The 19,113-nt window shown below is 46.3% G+C and overlaps 1 protein-coding gene across 1 annotated transcript in view; it reads right to left on the bottom strand.

The window, feature by feature from the left end:
- FA2H (fatty acid 2-hydroxylase) overlaps positions 1 to 19,113 on the bottom strand; it is a 120,573-nt gene that overhangs the window by 27,843 nt on the left and 73,617 nt on the right. Inside the window, exon 3 of the mRNA XM_014536801.1 lies at positions 18,819 to 18,926. Within this exon, the coding sequence (XP_014392287.1) occupies positions 18,819 to 18,926 (108 nt within the window). The remainder of the gene's footprint in view (positions 1 to 18,818; positions 18,927 to 19,113) is intronic.

The raw sequence follows: 19,113 nt of genomic DNA, 5'->3' as shown, positions 1-19,113 counted from the left end.
GGGGGCGGGGGAGCCAGCATAAAGGAATGTTGTTTGGGAGAGCCAGGGCTGGGCACCGAGGGATGGACAGATGGCCTTTTATGCCGAAGCCTGGGTTTGGCCTGAAAACCCCTTTTCTGAAATGAGATGGGGCCCCAGGCCCCGTGTCCAGCTGCCCCCAGCCCATGGTGGCCCAGAAGAAGGTGGGGACTCTGGGTGTCCCGGACGCCTGGGTGGCACAGGACCTGGGCAGGTGGGAAGGAGCAGGAGGAGGATGGTGCTGGAGCCATAGCTGCCCCTAGAACCTTCCTTGGCCAGAAGCTTCTGTGTGAAGCCCACCTCTGAGGCTCCCATGGAGCAAACTCCTCAGAGCTGGCTGCTTTCCGTAGCCAGGAATTTGGGGTTAAATGAAGACAGCAGGAGCTGCTTGCTTCCGTTTCCAATAAGCCGCCCTCTGCCTGACGAGGTCCAAATCAGAAGCCAGGCCCAGCCAGGTCCTGTGGCCTATCCCCGTGGTCGGCAAACCGCGGCTCGCGAGCCACATGCGGCTCTTTGGCCCCTTGAGTGTAGCTCTTCCACAAAATACCACGTGCGGGCGCGCATGTACAGTGCGATTGAAACTTCGTATCTTGAAACTTAACGTTTTTGCAGGATATTCCAGTGCAACTTTGGGCCCTTTCTAGTACAGATATTGGCAAGATCAAGTCAGTCACTTCTATTAAAATAACTATTGATAATACTTTGCCTCTACCTAATATTTACCAATATCCTTTAAGTCTTATATATCCTTTCACGGGGGTCGCCTAAGACCATCGGAAAACACTTACATATTGTTTTTGTGATTAATCACTATGCTTTAATTATGTTCAATTTGTAACAATGAAATTGGGGGTCACCACAACATGAGGAACTGTATTAAAGGGTCACGGCATTAGGAAGGTTGAGAACCACTGTTATAGAAGTATTTGCTAAAGGTTTCTTTAAACCTTTGTGCCTCCTTTTGTGCCTATTTGTTCATAGATAACTAATTTTTTAAATTAAATCTTTATTGTTGAAAGTAATACATATGTCCCCCATTGAGCCCGTCTAGCCCACCTCCAACACCCACCCCAGGCCTTCACCATCCTATTGTCTGTGTCCATGGATTTTATATATATGCACATACATGCATGCAAATTCTTTCCTTTTTCTCTTCCCACCCACCCATCCTCCCTTGCTTTCCCTCTGCTATTCAAAAGTCTGTTCAATGCCTCTATGTCTCCGGATCTATTTTGTTCATCAGTTTATTTTGTTCATTAAATTCCGCTTCTGAGTGAGATCATGTGCTACTTGACTTTCTCTGACTGGCTTATTTTTGCTTATCACAGCGGTTCTCAAACTGTGGGTCGTGACCCCTTTGGGGGTCGAACGACCCTTTCACAGGGGTCGCCTAAGACCATTGGAAAACACATATATAATTACATATTGTTTTTGTGATTAATCACTATGCTTTAATTATGTTCAATTTGTAACAATGAAATTGGGGGTCACCACAACATGAGGAACTGTATGAAAGGGTCGCGGCATTAGGAAGGTTGAGAACCACTGCTGAGTCTAACCTCACAGGAGGGCACCATTTCCAGGAGGCCAGCAAGGGCCAAGGGGATACATGGCTTTTTTTTCCAATGAATGCCTGACTCTGGGATTTGGAGCAGCCTGAGCGGTCAATCCCATCTGGGAGCCCCTGGTTGGGGGGTGACCTGGGCTTGGACTGGTGGACACGGGGAGCTCTCTGGGGCTCACCTCCTGGGTCCTGCCTTCCAGTCCCACCTGGCAATGCAGTGGTAGGAGGGATGGGACCAGAATTTCAATGATGAGCAGCCCCCGCAGCATGCAGGAAACGAGTTCCTCAGGACTGATCCTTTTGTAGAGTTGATGGGGCACTTCCAGATGGTGGTCTCTCAGGACTTAGACCTCAAGGCACCACAGGTAGGCTTATGGAATGTGCTATCCACAGGAAAAGACACTTAAGCCACCTCAAGTAGATGGTCTCTTCCCTGATCCAGCCTTCATAATAAAACACATTTCAGATCGATCACATAACACTCCAATTTGGAAGAATTACCCTCAAAATACTGTATTTTGCTGTTCTTTAAAGGAAAAACAAGACCATTGATTTACAAATGACCTCATATGCCACTATTCCAGAAACAATATTCCTAAATTTTCCTTTTATACTCTCATAACTTAAAAAAGAAAATAATTGTTCTGATCATTGTTTACAAAATGACAAATGACTATATAGTCAAAAACAATATAAGTCACTGGACAATAACAAAAACAATAACAACAACAAAGACAACCTGTCCTACACTTACTAATACTGATTCAGAAACATGGATTCAATCAATTCCCCCTCCCCCTACCAAGACATGGAATTTTCTCCCATTAATAGTTAAGGATGGAGCCCTGGCCAATGGCTTCAGTTGGTTGGAGTGCCATCTGTACAACGAAATGTGGCAGGTTTGATTCCTAGTCAGGGCACATACCTAGGTTGTGGGTTCAATCCCCAGTCAAGGCATGTACGGGAGGCAACCGATCGAGGTTTCTCTCTAACATTGATGTCCCCCCCACCCCTCTCTCTCTCTGACAAAGCAATAAAAATTTAAAAATCATCAGGTGAGGATTGAAAAAGAAATAGTTGGGGATGTTTCTGCTCATAGTGGTTGACTGGCTGGCCTCAGTGCCTGGTTAGTTCTAGAAGACAAGACGGCTGGACTCTAAGCCTGTGCCTTTTTTTCCACTCTTATTTAACCTGACAAACTTCCACACCCATTGCCCATTTCTTAAACTAGCCAAGTCTACACAGTTAGCCCTAAAACTGGTGTCTCCTGTGAGCTATCGCCAAGAGCAGGGGTTGGGAATGTCCAGCCCACGAAATCATTTGGTCTGGCCCTGACAAGGCACCGCAGGCGGGACTCAAAATTCAATAAATCTAGGAGCTTTATTTCATAGCCACATAAATTTATACTCAGTAAATTATATTAAGCGAATGATGTTATAAATATCCAAGCGGTCCTTGGCAGAACAAAGGTTCCCCACCCCTGGCCTATCCCCATGTTTGATCCTCATTCAACCCCATGTTTATACTTGTCACTGTAAAAAGCATCGGCTCCAGGGAATGATGTCCTTGAACAAACCCAGGACAAGTGTCCTTCTGGGTGGTCAGAGCCTCTCTGACATGGCCACAGGTCAGGGACATCACTGAGCACACAATCTGGTGTGGGCAAGCAGAGAGGAAAAGAAGGAGCCAGTGTGAATGACACCAATGGCGTGAGTGACGCAGGGACACCAGCCTCCGGGACCAGAGCCACCCAATGAGGATGTGTTATTCCAGAGAGGAATGCTTTGTGACCCTGGGCCACGGCTCTAGACCATCACTGTGCAACAGAACTCCCTGCAATGATGGGCATGTTCTTTTCTGTGCTGCCCAATAGAGTAGTCACTTGTCACGTGTGTCTACTGAGCGCTTGGAATGTGGCTAGTACAGTGATGGCGAACCTTTTGAGCTCGGCGTGTCAGCATTTGAAAAACCCTAACTTAACTCTGGTGCCGTGTCACATATAGAAATTTTTTGATATTTGCAACCATAGTAAAACAAAGACTTATATTTTTGATATTTATTTTATATATTTAAATGCCATTTAACAAAGAAAAATCAACCAAAAAAATGAGTTCGCCTGTCACCTCTGACACGCGTGTCATAGGTTCGCCATCACTGGGCTAGTATGACGGAGGAACTGACCTTTATTTTATTTAACTTTAATTGAACTTAAATAGCTGCATGTTTCTAGTGGCTACCATATTGGAAACCATAGCTCTAGACTCATATATTCAACCCCTATTTGAAATCTCTACCTGGGTGTTTCCTTGTATCTCAAACCTAATGTGGCTGCAGCAAACATTGCCCCATTCCAAACCTGGACTCCCAACCCAGTATTCATCATTTCCATAAATCAGCTTGCTCAGGTCAAAACCCTGGCATCACAATATCTCTTTCCCTTATTCCCAACATCTAATCCATTGGCAAGTTGGTTCTACCTCCAAGACATTTCCAACTTCAATCCACTTCTTTCCATCCCTATGGCCACCCATCCAGGCTACCTCCTACCTGGACAAGAGTAATGGCCTCCAAGTTGGTTCTACCTCCAAGACATTTCCAACTTCAATACACTTCTTTCCATCCCTATGGCCACCCATCCAGGCTCTGGACAAGAGTAATGGCCCTTTAGTTCTCTTCCTACTTCCACCCTGACCCCCTTCAATGTACCCTCCACATGGCAGCCAGAGCAAACTAAAAATATAGATTAACTTTGTCAGCCTTCCACTTAAAATCCTCCAACCCACCCTCAGAATAAAATCCAACCCCCTCCCCCGCCTGCAATGACCCATGAGCCCTACTGAGGCAGGGCTTCTGCTTACGGCCACACTTCATCCACGCCATGCTCCCCTAACCCACAGCCTCCAATAATACCAGAGCCTCCTTTGGGATTCCCGATGCCATATCCAGAGCCTTTGCATTTCCTGTTCCCTCTAACTGGAATGTTTTTCACCCAGTTCTATGATAGCTCTTTTTCATCCATTAGATTAAGCCACTCTGTCACAGCCCCCTGTTCTAATATATATGATCTATTCTGTTATATCTATGCTAATAAAAGACAAAGATGCTAATTGACCATACCTTCACTACGCTCATCAGCCAGGCAGGCACCGCGGGATCGGGCGTGCCATCTGCCACCAGGGGAGCGGGCCTAAGCCAGCAGGTGGTTATCTTCCGAGGGGTCCCAGACTGTGAGAGGGCACAGGTTGGGCTGAGGGACTGCCCCCTGCCAGTGCACGAATTTTTGTGCACTGGGCTTCTAGTATAATATATGCACACAGACAATATATATATGTATATACACCACCTGCAGTTGTCCCATCTGTCTCCCTCCCTCTGCTGACAGGTGTGCCCCATGAGGGCAGTGACCAATTGTCGTTTTATCCCCAGCACCAACAGCAGTTTGGGCATGAAGAGGCATCCACTATGTTTGCAGCTGAATAGAGAGAGGAACAGTGGGGAGAAGGTGGCAGCCCTGCACGCCCCTGGCACCACTTGTGTCTCTGCCAGTCTCATTGTTGGAGACTGTCTGTCCCTGACCAGGGTGAGTGTCCCCAGGGCTGCATTTATCCAGGTGAAGATGGAATGAGGGCAGCAGGTCGATGCAGACTCCGCCTGCTCAGGCTGGGGACCGGGCAACTCTGAGGAACTGGAATGTCACCACTGAGTCCAAGAGGGTCTGAGCACATGGATGTTCTGAAAACATCCATCCTCACCACCTAACAGAGTCTACCTTTTCTTAGCAGAAGCTGGGGCTGAAGGGGCTTGTAATTATCCTGCTTCAGTGTAAGCTACACATGTTCTGTTTTACAGATCTCACTGTAGCCACACAAAACCCTGTAGAGAAGAAGGAAACCAAAACTGGGAGAGGTTAAATGACTCACACAAGGTCACACAGCCAATGAGACAGAGCCAGACCCAGAGCTAGACCCAGGCTCCTCCTCTTGCCGGTGGGAGCCGGGGAGAGACAGGGGAGCTACCCGTTCAGTGCCCGTGGCACACCTGCTCGGCCCCCGAGCCCCACGCTGGGACTCTGATCTTTAGAAATCCCGAGAGACCTGACCACCGAGCCACTTTTGGTGCCTCCAGTTTCCATCTCAGTTTCCCTCTGCCCTTAGCTTCTAGAACAATGGATTGTCAACTCTGTGTGCTGCTGCGTCCCACAGAGTGCTTGTTAAAGACACAGATTTCTGGGGTCTTGCTTCCAGAGATTCTGATCCTACTGGTTGATTCAGGTTCCCAAGAATCTATTTATACACATATAACATATCAATCCTTATTCTAATTAATTCTTCAGTTTAGTTACATGTGTTTTTTCCCACTCAAGTGAAACATCAAACGTTTCACACCATCTCCAATATTGGAATCTATGTGGCTATTAGAGTCGTGGGTTTTTTTTTTTGGAAACATAACACAGCTTCCAGGGCACCTTCGTGAAGCTGGAGGCAGAGACTGAAGTGCTGTATCTATAAGCCAAGGATGGCTGGCCCTGTTAAAGGAACAGGTTCTCCCTCAGAGCCTCCAGGAGCAACCAACCCTATTGACAGCTAGAGTCCAGACTTCTAGATTAGAGGAGGGGTCCTCAAACTTTTTAAACAGGGGGCCAGTTCACTGTCCCTCAGACCGTTGGAGGGCCGGACTATAGTTTAAAAAAAAACTATGAACAAATTCCTATGCACACGGCACATATCTTATTTTGAAGTAAAAAAACAAAACGGGAACAAATACAATATTTGTATTTGCATGTGGCCCGCGGGCCGTAGTTTGAGGACCCCTGCCTAGACCTGTGAGAGAACAGAGTTCTGTTGCTTTAAGCCACCCAGTTCCTGGTACTTGGTTACAGCTGCTCTAGGAAACAAATCAGTATCACAGGAAATGTGATGCCGTGTTGCACATACCCATTCACAGTGCTGTGGCTTTGCTTGACTTTATTTTTCCACTCATCCTTTGAGAACATATCTGTGAGCGATGTCCACAATGTAACCACTTGGTATTCTCGCCCATGTTTTATTATGAAAAAGTTTAAACGTACAGTCAAGCTGAAAGAACCTCGCCTTGAATACCTGTATCCCCAATATCACGTTCTAACATTCACATTCGACTACTTTTTAAAAGAAATCTCTAAAGATTTGTGTATACCAACATCTAACTCTAGTAGTCATGAGGTCACATCCTTAAGAGTGATGACTAATATGTATTAAATGTGTTTGCTTTCATTTAAAAAAATGGGTATAATTTTCGTATCATAAAGATTACAGTCCCTCGCCTTGAATACCTGTATCCCCAATATCACGTTCTAACATTCACATTCGACTACTTTTTAAAAGAAATCTTTAAAGATTTGTGTATACCAGCATCTAACTCTAGTAGTCATGAGGTCACATCCTTAAGAGTGATGACTAATTTAAATGTGTTTGCTTTCATTTAAAAAAAATGGGTATAATTTTCGTATCATAAAATTACAGTTTTTATGGGTGGAGGGGGTTTGGGAGTGGATCTGGGCATCAAGGGGATAATGGTGATAGGGGGAAATTACTAGTCTTAAGTGCATATAGTTTGATAAGTTTTTAAAAAAAATATATTTTATTGATTTTTTACAGAGAGGAAGGGAGAGGAAAAAGTTAGAACATCGATGAGAGAGAAATATCAATTAGCTGCCTCCTGCACACCTCCCACTGGGGATGTGCCCGCAACCAAGGTACATGCCCTTGACCGGAATCGAACCTGGGACCTTTCAGTCCGCAGGCCGACGCTCTATCCACTGAGCCAAACCAGTTAGGGCTAGTTTGATAAGTTTTGACAATTATATGCTTCCTGATAGCCAATGTCCAAATCAAGATGCAGGACATTTTCATCATGCCAGCAGGTCTCAAGGATCTGTTTTAATAAGCTGCTCATGCCATTATGACGAAAGGAAGTTGAGGGGATAAGTTTGCAGTTCCCTTGGTCAGAAGAACAAGAAGTTTGAGATTTGCAGGGCTTTGCAAGAGAGGTGGCAGGTTCCCTGTTAGCAAACACGGCTGCTTCCCTGCTCTCTTAGCCTCCGGCTGTTCACACACACAGAGAACTTGACCTGCAGGCCCCTCCTCCAACCACAGGCTGTGGACACAGTGCAGGAAAGGTACACAGGACCCGCTGCATGCTGAGTGCCAGCGGCAAGGCTGCTTCCAAACGCTCCCTCCTCACCCCTCCCCATGCCCGCATTCCCTGCTGAAATCCCTACCATTCCATGACCGCTTGGACACCCACTTCGGACCCTCCCATGAGCTTGCTGACTGGGGCCTGTCGCCTGCGTGGGCTTCCCTGAGCTGCTCCCTCCCTGTTCCAGCCACAGGACCGCAGGGTCATGGCATTCGGGCAGCCTCAGCCCTGAAAGTCACTCTCTGTGTTTCCCCAAGGCCAGCAACACGGCCCTGAAACGACACTTGGCTCCTGTGCCGCCCTTTACTTTCTCTCACGCAGCAGATGGGAGCAGAATCCTGGCTGGAATGGAACAGGAGAAAAACCTAATGGCCAAAGCCTAATTTTTAAAAAATGAGTATTTCATTGGGAAGGAATAGGGTCCAAAAATAGACCAAAATATATCTGTGAACGATTGATGTGTGAGAAAGTGTTTTGGGATGTGTGTGTTTTTTAAATCAGTGGGAAAATAGAATATTTCATAAATCTACTGGGATAACCAGTTGGTCATTTGGAAAAATATAAACCTAAAATAATCTCTATTTTGTTCCTTATACCAAAAAAATAATAGGTAGGCAAAACATTTAAGCAAAAACAAACAATAAAACATTAAGCATAAAACTATTAGTATATGAAAATATTTTGTTTTTAATGTATAAAATTCTTAAACTAGAGGTGGTCTTTCTAAGAATGATAAAGCTTGGTATCTTTTTCTACATGGAAAATTTAAAGGTTTACATGGAGGGAAAAACATTAAAGAAGTCAAAAGATAAATGAAAACTGGAGGACAGATAGTGATACATATGATGGAGAAAAGGATATAAAAAAACATCCTTTATATGTAAAGAGTGATAATAAATCAAGAAGCAAAAGACCCCATGGTTTAATCTCATGCCTAAGATTCGTCCCTAATGGGTATGCAATGGAAATAGTGGGCACCCATAGACTCAAATTCCAGGATCTCCCAGAGCTACCGTTTTCTCATCTATTAAATGGGAGAACTGACATCTACCCCACCTACTTTAAGGGTTCAAAATAGAAATATATGGGAAAATACTTGTAAAACGTTAATGGCAATACAAACTTAGGTGTGTTACTACTAGTTGTCCGGGGCTTATTGCTATCCAAGTGTTCTTGGATCTGAGTCCTTTAAGATTTGAGTTGCAAAGGACAGCAAAAATCACCTTCGCATGCAACTGTTCATTCCTACTCAAGCAAGTCCCCTCAGTCCACCTAGGCAAAGTGATGGTTGCGGCTGCTATCAATGCAACAAAATGCAAACGGGCTGTAAAGTACAATTGAAAATCAAAGAAAAAATACAGAAAATTTTCTGAAGTCAGTGAGAGCGATAGAAAACTGTTTTACTCACAACTCCATTGCCAAATAAGGATCTGGCAAAGTTAAAACGGAAATACAGGCAGTCACCAAAGACAATGACCTTCAAAGACTGGAGCCTTCCAACTCCATTGCCAAATAAGGATCTGGCAAAGTTAAAATGGAAATACAGGCAGTCACCAAGGAGAGCCTTCAAAAGACAATGACCTGTTTATCAAAGGATCAAGAGAGACCCTTAGTCCTTAACTACTGTTGCTCATCTTTTAAAAAAAATTATTTTTTATTTATTTCAGAAAAGAAGGGAGAGGGAGAGAGAGATAGAAACATCAATGATGAGAGAGAATCATTGATCGGCTGCCTCCTGCATGCCCCCTATTGGGGATTGAGCCCGCAACCGGGGCCTGTGCCCTGACCAGGAATTGAACTGTGACCTCCTGGTTCATAGGTAGACACTCAACCACTGAGCCACGCCGGCTGGATTACTCTTGCTAATCTTTACGATCAGGTGGGGAAGTGGAGAATGTCATTTTATGCTTTATACAATTTTCTAATTTTTATTAGAAAAACCACACATGTGCACAAAAACACTGCTTGATTCATTATTTGCTCAACTTAGGAATTGGTGTGCAATTTCAATCTGAATTTTGCTGCCACGGTAAAATAAACAAAAAAAAAGTTTTAGTTTCCTTTTTAAAGATAATCAATTTCCTTCTTCTAACCCCCTACCCCATTTTCTATAACATTTTGGTCTTTATTTAAAGCAGACTCACTTTAAGTGACCTTTTATCTTGAGAGTCAAGGACTTTACCACTTAGGTTCAAGGAACAACTGAATATTTTATGGCACCCTGTCTCCAACCCACACAAGTCATTACGTGTGGTGCTCCAAAGGGTCTTGCCTGGGACAAGAGAAAGCAACCACTAAAATTTAGTGACTAAATCAAGTTGGTCTGGCCTTTTCCCTGGTTTACAGTGATGGATACAGGATCATGAAAGCTGTATTTAATCAGCCCATTCCTCTGTGGCAGCCAGTCTCCAAGTTGGGCCTTGAATTGACTTTAACATTTGAGGTCTTCCTTTAATCTTTGTGGATAAATGATGCCCATTTCATAGACTTTTTGATTATTACATAAGACTACTTATTAGTGACTAAGTAGGTTATTGAGACTATTAACATTTGGAATCTATGAAACTAAAACTAGCCCTTCCTAGAGATCCCTACATTCACTGATTCCATTTTCCAATGGGAAATCTGAGCATCATGCAATAATAAGCAATGTATACATATTAAACATTAATAAAACAACTTTTCCATTTTAAAATAAGGTTCTACTGTCCACAGAAAAAATGTAGAGAACTAGAATTCTACTCCTTTTAAATTCTATTCCTTTTAAAGGAGAAATTATGACTAATTCACTTAGGCAATTATCAATCAAGTTTGTATAGACTGTGTAATTCACTCTAAGTGTGTAGTCACGTGGATTTGCATCAACAGGATTTCTGGCTATCAGTTTTCCTATAACAGGACTTTAAGACATTCTGTATGCATTGGAGTTCAAATATATTAAAACGAATTCCCCCTAGCCGTAACTGGTTTGGCTCAGTGGATAGAGCATCGGCCTGTGGACTGAAAGGTCCCAGGTTCAATTCCGGTCAAGGGCATGTACCTTGGTTGCGGGCACATCCCCAGTAGGGGGTGTGCAGGAGGCAGCTGATCGATGTTTCTCTCTCATCGATGTTTCTAACTCTCTATCCCTTTCCCTTCCTCTCTGTAAAAAATCAATAAAATATATTAAAAAAAATAATTTTATAAAACGAATTCCCCCTAATTTGCTTATCTGGTACTGCTACTTAAATACCTGGCAATATACTATCAAGGCAAGAAAACAAAGTATTTGGATAAGTATGTTTTGGGGCAATGCTTCATGACAAAACATACCGAGTCTGAGGTTTCTATTTCTCAATGCTAAACTTTCTAAGTATTGCTAGCATCAAGTGTATTGTTCTCCAATTTTATTTTTCTGACCAAGCTCTTTTTCCATTGGTGAGCAAGAGCAGGTGGGGAGAACGGACATTAGAAGCCTTCTGCCCATCTTAGATGAGTGGCAACTGGAGAAGGTTGGTCTGTTCTAAGACTACATGCTGTAGAGAGATTCGCATGAAAAGACACAGGAAGGAGTAAAGAGAGCAGGAAGTCAGGCAACCCGGCTCCTGCCTTTGCATCCAGCCGCGGACAGCCAAAGGGGACTGGTCACAGCTCTGAGAGCAATGAGGGCTCTCGATTGGTATTTTCTTTGGTTAACTTCACTTCTCCCCTTCTCCACGGGCAGGAGTAAACTGCAGCAGCCTGGTGTGGAAGATGTTTTGCCAACTCTCTCTCTGATGGCAAATAACTGAGGGCAAAGGCAGAAATGAGTGTCTAGATTGACGGCCTCCCATCCTTTCCATCAACTCCCACCCCTTTTAACAAAGAAGGAACTAGATACTTTTATATTTTACTTCTTGAAGTATCTTGTGTGTGCCAATATTACCACTTTCCTTTTCAGTTATGCACACACCTCAGTTTTCCAAGCAGCCCATTAATTCTTTTATTCAAACATTTATTAGTTCCTGTTGGCATGCACCAGTGTGCTAGTGTGTCCTAGAGAAACCCAGATGAATCAGACAATTCTAGTCTTTCGAGAATTTATGTTAATAGAGAAGATAAGACACATAGTGAAAATACAATAAATGAGGAAGAACATTATGAATGCTATAATTGTGGGTACAGGTAAAGTGCTATGAGAATTTGGGAGAAGGAGAAAAACCAGTTCTAGATGGAGAGGTAAGGCAGGGATCTGTGGAAGAAATAGCATTTCAACTCAACTTACAGGATGTGGCAATGGGGAGCCATTGAAGACTTAGGAGTACTGCAGTAACATAACCAAGTTCTCTAGAAAAGTTCACAGGCAGTGGGGTGCAGGAGGCATTGGCAGGAAGAGACCTACCTAAGGGATTGCTGCCACAATGAGCATAATGGTGCTCTGGCCAAACTAGGGTAGGAATGGAGAGATGTCCTGGAGGGAAGACTAAAAAGGCTCACGAAGGTCAGCATGTGGTCTGGCCAATCCATGGGCTCTGCTCTTTCCAGTTATCCCCATTTCTCCCTTCTATAGCCTGTGAATTATCTAGGACAGAACAGGCAATGGAGACTGTTTCTGTCAAGAGTAAAGAAACCACAGAATCTCCCATAGTAGCAAGTGAAAGAAGCTGTACAGCAGAGCATACACCATGTGCTTCCATCTTAGCTTTGTGCACTTTTCTTAGAAATGAAGAGCAAGAGAAAGTAGTAATGGAGACTGAGGAGTAGTGAGCAGGAGTATCGGCCGTGAGGCAGGTGGAATGATGCACCCCACCAAAGTCTGTGTCTCAGTCCCTGGGACCTGGGAATATGTTGCCTTTTACATAGATAGCAAAAGAGACTTTGCAGGCGTGATTAAGGTAAGGACCTTGAGATGGGGAGATTATCCTGGATTATCTGGGTGGGCTCAGTGTACCCACGAAGGTCCTTAAAACTGAAAGATGGAGGCAGGACAGTCAGAGTCGGAGAGCAGAGGTCCGAGTGATACGATTGCTGGCTGGGGCCATGAGCCAAGGAAAATGGGCAGCCTCTCAAAGCTGGACAAGGCAAGAACACAGATTCTTCCCTAGAGTCCCCAGAAGGAAGGCTACCCTGCCAACTCATTTTTGACTTCTGACCTCCAGAACTGGAAGACAACACATTTGGGTTAAGCCACTGAGTTTGTGGTAATTTGTTAGAGCAGCGATAGAAAACTAGTGCGGGCGCAAAACCAAAAGGGTGTGGTGTCCAGGAGCCAAGTGAGGCAAGTGTATCAAGGAGTGACCACCATGCCAAGAGCTGCTGCCAGGCCAGGTGAGAAAAGGTGAGACCTGACTACCAGGTTTAGTGAGGTGAAGGTCCTAATGACCCTGCTAAGGGCGCTTTCAGCACCAGAGTAGGTTTCAGAGGAACAGGGTGCTTGTTACCCGTTTGTCTAAGTCAGTGGTTCTCAACCTTGGCTGCACATTGGAATCACCTGGGAATCTTTTTAAAAATCCTGATTTCTGGGCCTCATCCTCGGAAATTGTTTTCTTTGTTACTAATGTTGTGGCCCCACCCCATAACAAAGAAACAGAATTTCCGGAGGATGAGGCCCAGAAATCAGGATTTTAAAGATTCCCAGGTGATTCTAATGTGCAGCTAAGGTTGAGAACCACTGGCTAAGTGAATGAAGACAGCATGTGGACAACGATGAGTGTGTGTCTTAAGAAAAATAAACACAGGAAGGGAAGATGATGGATGCTGCTCAGGTATCAGTTTAGGTTTTTTCCTTGGAATGTTCCCAAAGATAACGACTCTCGGGTATTTCTGGGATTCCTGGGTTGTTTTTTTTGTTTTGCTGTGTTTACCTGGGTCCCTGGATGCTCTACCCGCTGGCCCTAGGCTCGTCCTCCAGACAAGATGCACCTGGCACCACAGCAGGCCAGAGCTTGGAAGTCCCCGGCAGGTACCAAAGGGTGGTGATTGCTGATTGGCCAGGCAGGCTCAATTGAGAAGCCCTCTTACAAGCGAAGCAAATCTCAAGCCCCTCCCATTAGCAGACTTCTCACGTCCTCAGTGCTCTACAGGTGGGGACAGTTTGGCAAGTTCCCCAAGCCTCATTTTTTGAAAACTGAATTCGCACATCCCCCTACTGGGGATGTGCCTGCAACCAAGGTACATGCCCTTGACCAGAATTGAACCTGGGACCCTTCGGTCCGAAGGCAGATGCTCTATCCACTGAGCCAAACCGGCTAGGGCTCCTGTTTGTTTTTATTTCCCTCAGAGAATCCTAATTTCTGATCTTCCCCCAAATCTGGGTCTCGAAGGCCCTTTTTCACTGAATTCTGAGGTGACACCAGGCCGCACTCTTGAAGCCTGTGTTTACCTGGGTCCCTGGATGCTCTACCCGCTGGTCCTAGCTCGTCCTCCAGACAAGACTTGCCTGGCACCACAGCAGGCCAGAGCTTGGAAGTCCCTGGCAGGTACCAAAGGGTGGTGATTGCTGATTGGCCAGGCAGGCTCAATGGAGAAGCCCTCTTACAAGCGAAGCAAATCTCAAGCCCCTCCCATTAGCAGACTTCTCACGTCCTCAGTGCTCTACAGGTGGGGACAGTTTGGCAAGTTCCCCAAGCCTCATTTTTTGAAAACTGAATTCTCAGCTCAGACAAGCTTTCCAAGTTGGGTTGTGCTCAAGATGTTCTGGAGCCTGGGGTGGGGTGGGAACCCGGAGTCTTCCTGCACTTAGATCCCCTCCCTACCATCCATCCTCATGTAGTCACTCAAGCCCTGAAGCTGTGGATGGCCAGACCCGAAAGCCTGGCAGAATCTGTGGACTTCTCAGCCACTCAGAGGTGGATGCACCCTGTGGGCTTAGGACATGGCACTCAGAGACATCATGGTGAAGCCAACAGCAGTGGTGGGGAGCTGAGGCTGGCCTCCCTCCAGGGTCTTCTCAAACAGAGGGCTTTATCTGGGGTGTGGTCAGATGTTTGCCCAGGGGAAGACGCTCGAGGTGGGTGTGAGATGGGGAAGTGTGAGACGCCCTTTCCCTGGCACTATCCTCTTGGGGGCCACCTTCTGGTGAGGGAGGGATTCTGGCTGGACTGTGATGAAAGCTGTAGCTCTCTCACCAGAAAAATGCACAACCTGTGCCTTCTTAAACACAACTTCATCTCTTTCATCAATGTCAGGAAATGATCCACAAACGCCAGGGTTAAGAAGCTCTGCTCTAGCCCTAGCTGGTTTGGCTCAGTGGATAGAGCATCGACTTGTGGACTAACGGGTCCCAGGTTCGATTCCGGTCAAGGGCACATGCCCGGGTTGTGGGCTCGATCCCCAGTGGGGAGTGTGCAAGAGGTAGCCAGTCAATGATTCTCTGTCATCATTGATGTTTCTATCTCTCTTTCCCTCTTCCTTCCTCTCTGAAATTAAAAAAATATTTTTTAAAAAAGAAGCTCTGCTCCATATTTTCCAAAGTGTGATATATACTCCACTGATGGTGCCCAAGATGATTTTAGAGGGGTATGAGGACAAGCATTTCTTTTTTTTTTTAATATATTTTATTGATTTTTTACAGAGAGGAAGGGAGAGGGATAGAGAATTAGAAACATTGATGAGAGAGAGAAACATCAATCAGCTGCCTCCTGCACACCTCCCACCGGGGATGTGCCCGCAACCAAGGTACATGCCCTTGACCAGAATCGAACCCGGGACCTTTCAGTCCACAGGCCGATGCTCTATCCACTGAGCCAAACTGGTCAGGGCGAGGACAAGCATTTCTTATTTTAATAGGTCAATATTTACTTTAAAGTGCGTAAAAACTGTGATTTCACTGATGGTATTGCCTACAATGACTAAATGGTAAGCTAAAAGGTGAGTCTAGTTACTGATAAATGTTAAATAGAATAAATAGTTCAGGTGGTATGCCAATTCAGAAAAAATGGAAACAGTGATTCATGGCTGACTCAAATCTGGGAAACAGTGCATATGGCCTTGGGAGGTTTGGACCTAAAGTTTTTTCCTTTCCTCTTTCTTTCTTTCTTTCTTTCTTTTTTTTTTTAAATGCCTGTTTCAGCTCAATAAATGAACTTCATGCCCCATTAACAACGTGAGCTTCAGTTGGGAAAACACCCTACTGGCCCTTGAAGGCCAAGGTGAGAAGAGGGACTCTCACTTGCTCATGGTGGGCAGCTTCGCTTTCTCAAGTCCAAGGTCAAGACAACAGCAGACCTTGTCTCATCCCCACAGTATGCTGGCTCAAACGAGTTTGACTTGTTTTGTGTGTATGCCTTCGTGTGAGTGTGAATGTGTGTGTAAGTGTGTACACAGATGGGTGTGGCAAAGTAGGGAACAGGGGAAACCAATGGGGCCAGGCCTTCTCCCTGGAGATTTCATAGAGCTCCAGGAAGCTTCCCCCCAAAGACCCCTAGAGAGGCAGCAATCAGAATGAGCCCCAAACAACAGAGTGGGTTCATGACACTCCCCTTCCCCATCAACACCCCTCTTGGTCCTCACATTACAGGAGCTGGGCTCTCACCTCCTGGTCCAGCAGAAGGAGCGAAGGGAGGTGTAGAAGGCAAGGTGGTTTCTAGAAGGGCTTAGCTAGACAGAAGAACAGAAATGTCTTGTCTCCACTCAGGCCTTGAGAAGAGGGCTTCTCCCTGAAAGATTTCTCCTCGAATTACCTCTCTCCCTCAATTTAAAAACAACCCTATACTAGTTTCTAGAATAGACATCTGTAACAGAAGCTGACAGCAACTGGAGTATTGGGTGTGTATGGCTGTTGGTCAAGTTTAGGCCACAGGTTTGTGTGTTGTTAGTTTTTAGTTTCCTTCCCACATCCTCAGGTTGGGGCAGATATAAGGATGCCTGCAACATGGTCACAGTGGGGCTCTTGAGGCAAGTGCAGGGGTAGGAAACAAATTTGGTCTCAGTATTCTCTGAGTGCAACCCCTGAGGGTTGCAAAGCAAAGCAAAATCAAGTCAGCAGAGCTGGAAGGTGGAGCCGTCTAGGGCAGCTGGCCAGGAGTGATGCTCACGATGGTACAGGGAGGAGAAGCCGCACCCTAAGGCGCCTGTTTGTAGACACAGCTACAGCGTAGGGTGGCTCCCATGTGCCATCACAAGCCTAGAAGCCTCTAGTCCTCTGGTTCCAACCTCTCATTTCCTGCACTCAGGTTTAGTGATATCTATGGCTAAACCTTCTGCCCCTTCAGCATGACCTGGCACTAAACATCAACTTCCAAGATTAAATTGGGCTCCCACTGCAGAATGCCAACTCCTGGCACTGTACCTATGAAATCTCCCAAATTCAAACCCCCTCTCCCCTCAGTCACAGCCTCCACAGTGGCAGCTACCATGACCTCTCACCTCGGGCTATGCAGCAGCCCCCTGCCTGGTCTCCTCACACTACTTGGGCTCCCTCCATTTCTTCTGGCACTGCAGCCAGGGTGCTCTTCCAAAGATGCAAATCTGACCACGCCACGCCCATGCTTGAATCCCTTCCCTGGCTTCTCATTGTTATTAGAATCAAGTTCCAAGACCACAGCCTAGGAGAATGTGGCTCCAGCTGATCTCTGGCCTCCTCCCACTTCCATCTCCTTGCCCATCAGCTTTGGTCACATTAATTTTATTTCTGTCCCTTGACTCTGCCAAGGCCTTACCCTTCAGAGCCTTCACACGTGCTGTTCCCTCTGGCTGGAATGCTTTTCCCATCACACTTCACCTCTCAGTGTAAATGTCACTTTCTCAAGAAAGCTCTCCTTGAACCCCTCCCCTCCAGATTCATTATCTGCTAGCATCAGATAATTAAAATAATCACTCTGCAATTAGTACATCCCTCCCCCTCCTCATTAGCCTGTTAGCTCCACAAAGACCTGTATTGGTTTTACCCATTGGTGCCTCCCCAGTGCCTCACTCGGTGCAGCCAACTATTAAGGGATCAAGTGAGTGAGTGAATAGATGATTGAAAAATTAGGCAACATGGCTCAGTGAGGAGCCACCTGGAACAGTGAGAGGCAAGTCCTTTCATCCAAAGATCTAAAAGCACTTGCTGGGGCCATCTTGAAAGCAAGAGCTAGCAGGAGGGAACAACTACTGCTTTATGTCCAAGCATGGTGGTCCAAGCATGATGTCACTATTCCTACAGCCAGGCCTGGAGAAGGCCCAGGGAATCAGCTTGACCTCTGGCCTGAGCCTGCCTGGAGCCCTGGAATGGAGGCAGTATCAATTTTGGAATCAGATACACTTTTTGGAATCAGATACCTAGCCATTTGGCCTTGGATAAATTACAGAGCCACCTGAAGCCTCAGTTTCCGCATCCTAAAATGGGAATAATAAAACCTACTCCAGGCTCACCTAGAAGCTTAATTACCATCATGAACCTGTACTGCACAGCAGCATGCAGCGCAAAGAGCTAATCCCTTCTCCCCAGCAAACTGGCTTAGCCCTTTCATTTCACCCTTTTGGACGCCCAAACCAGTAGGCAAGACAAGGAATGAAGGGAAGTTTGAGGGGTGGGAGGACACAGTCCGCCCTAGCCACTGCTCTGACCTTTCCACCCACCCAGAGGAGGCCTAGAGCAAGACTGGGGCAGCACCAGGGCATCCCGACTAGCTGAGAAGGGTGGCTAATCTGTGCCTTTAGGAGCTGGAGTCGGGGGAGATGGGGAAGGGAGAACAGGTAAGCTTGGAAGCTATTATTCAAACCGAAATAAAGAGCAGCTGCAAACAGGGAGAGGCCAATAAGGGAACAGGAAGGAAAGACTGGGCAGACGAGTGGCTGAGAAAAGGTGGTCCAAACTGTCCGATGGCAGAGGCTGCGGGAAGAACAGATAGGAAGGCGGGGGTCATTGGGTGGTGGGGAAGCAGCAGATAGAAGAGGGTCAGGGTTTTAGGGCTGGAGAGCAAGGGCAAACTCCTGGCGAGGAGGTCAGGGGCATTGACTTGCTTGCAGGAGAGAAGGGAGGAGAAGCAGAGGTGAGGGCGGAGGTTGTCACCTTGAGTCCTCCTAGAGGGCAGGTGAACGGGGCTTGCTGGCGGGGAGTGGAGAGTTGGGGGAGGACAGACGAGGGGGGAGGGGGCTGTGACCCCGGGCCCCGCCGTACCTGGGGGTCTCCTTGCAGCTCGCCCACGTAGTACTGCTCGAGCCAGCGGCGCGCGTTGGCCGAGTGCCGGTGCGGAGGCCGCAGGAGGAGAGCCAAGAGGGCAGGCACCTACAGACGGCGCAAGTCTTCCTGTCTCCGGTGACTGGACGGACGTTCTCGGTGGCCTGATCGCCGCTGGGATAACTCTTCTGCTCTTGCTCTATGGGAGAAAATTGCAGTTTTCCATCCTCAGGCTCCGGGAGGGGGCGGGGAGGCCGGAGTTGGGGCGAAGAGATAGAGTAAGGCGAGTGAGGCA

Source organism: Myotis brandtii, unplaced genomic scaffold (assembly GCF_000412655.1).
Source record: "Myotis brandtii unplaced genomic scaffold, ASM41265v1 scaffold165, whole genome shotgun sequence".
NCBI classification, from domain to species: Eukaryota; Metazoa; Chordata; class Mammalia; order Chiroptera; family Vespertilionidae; genus Myotis; species Myotis brandtii.
Note: the sequence above shows the minus strand (reverse complement) of the source record. Positions and strands in the feature narration are given on the sequence as shown.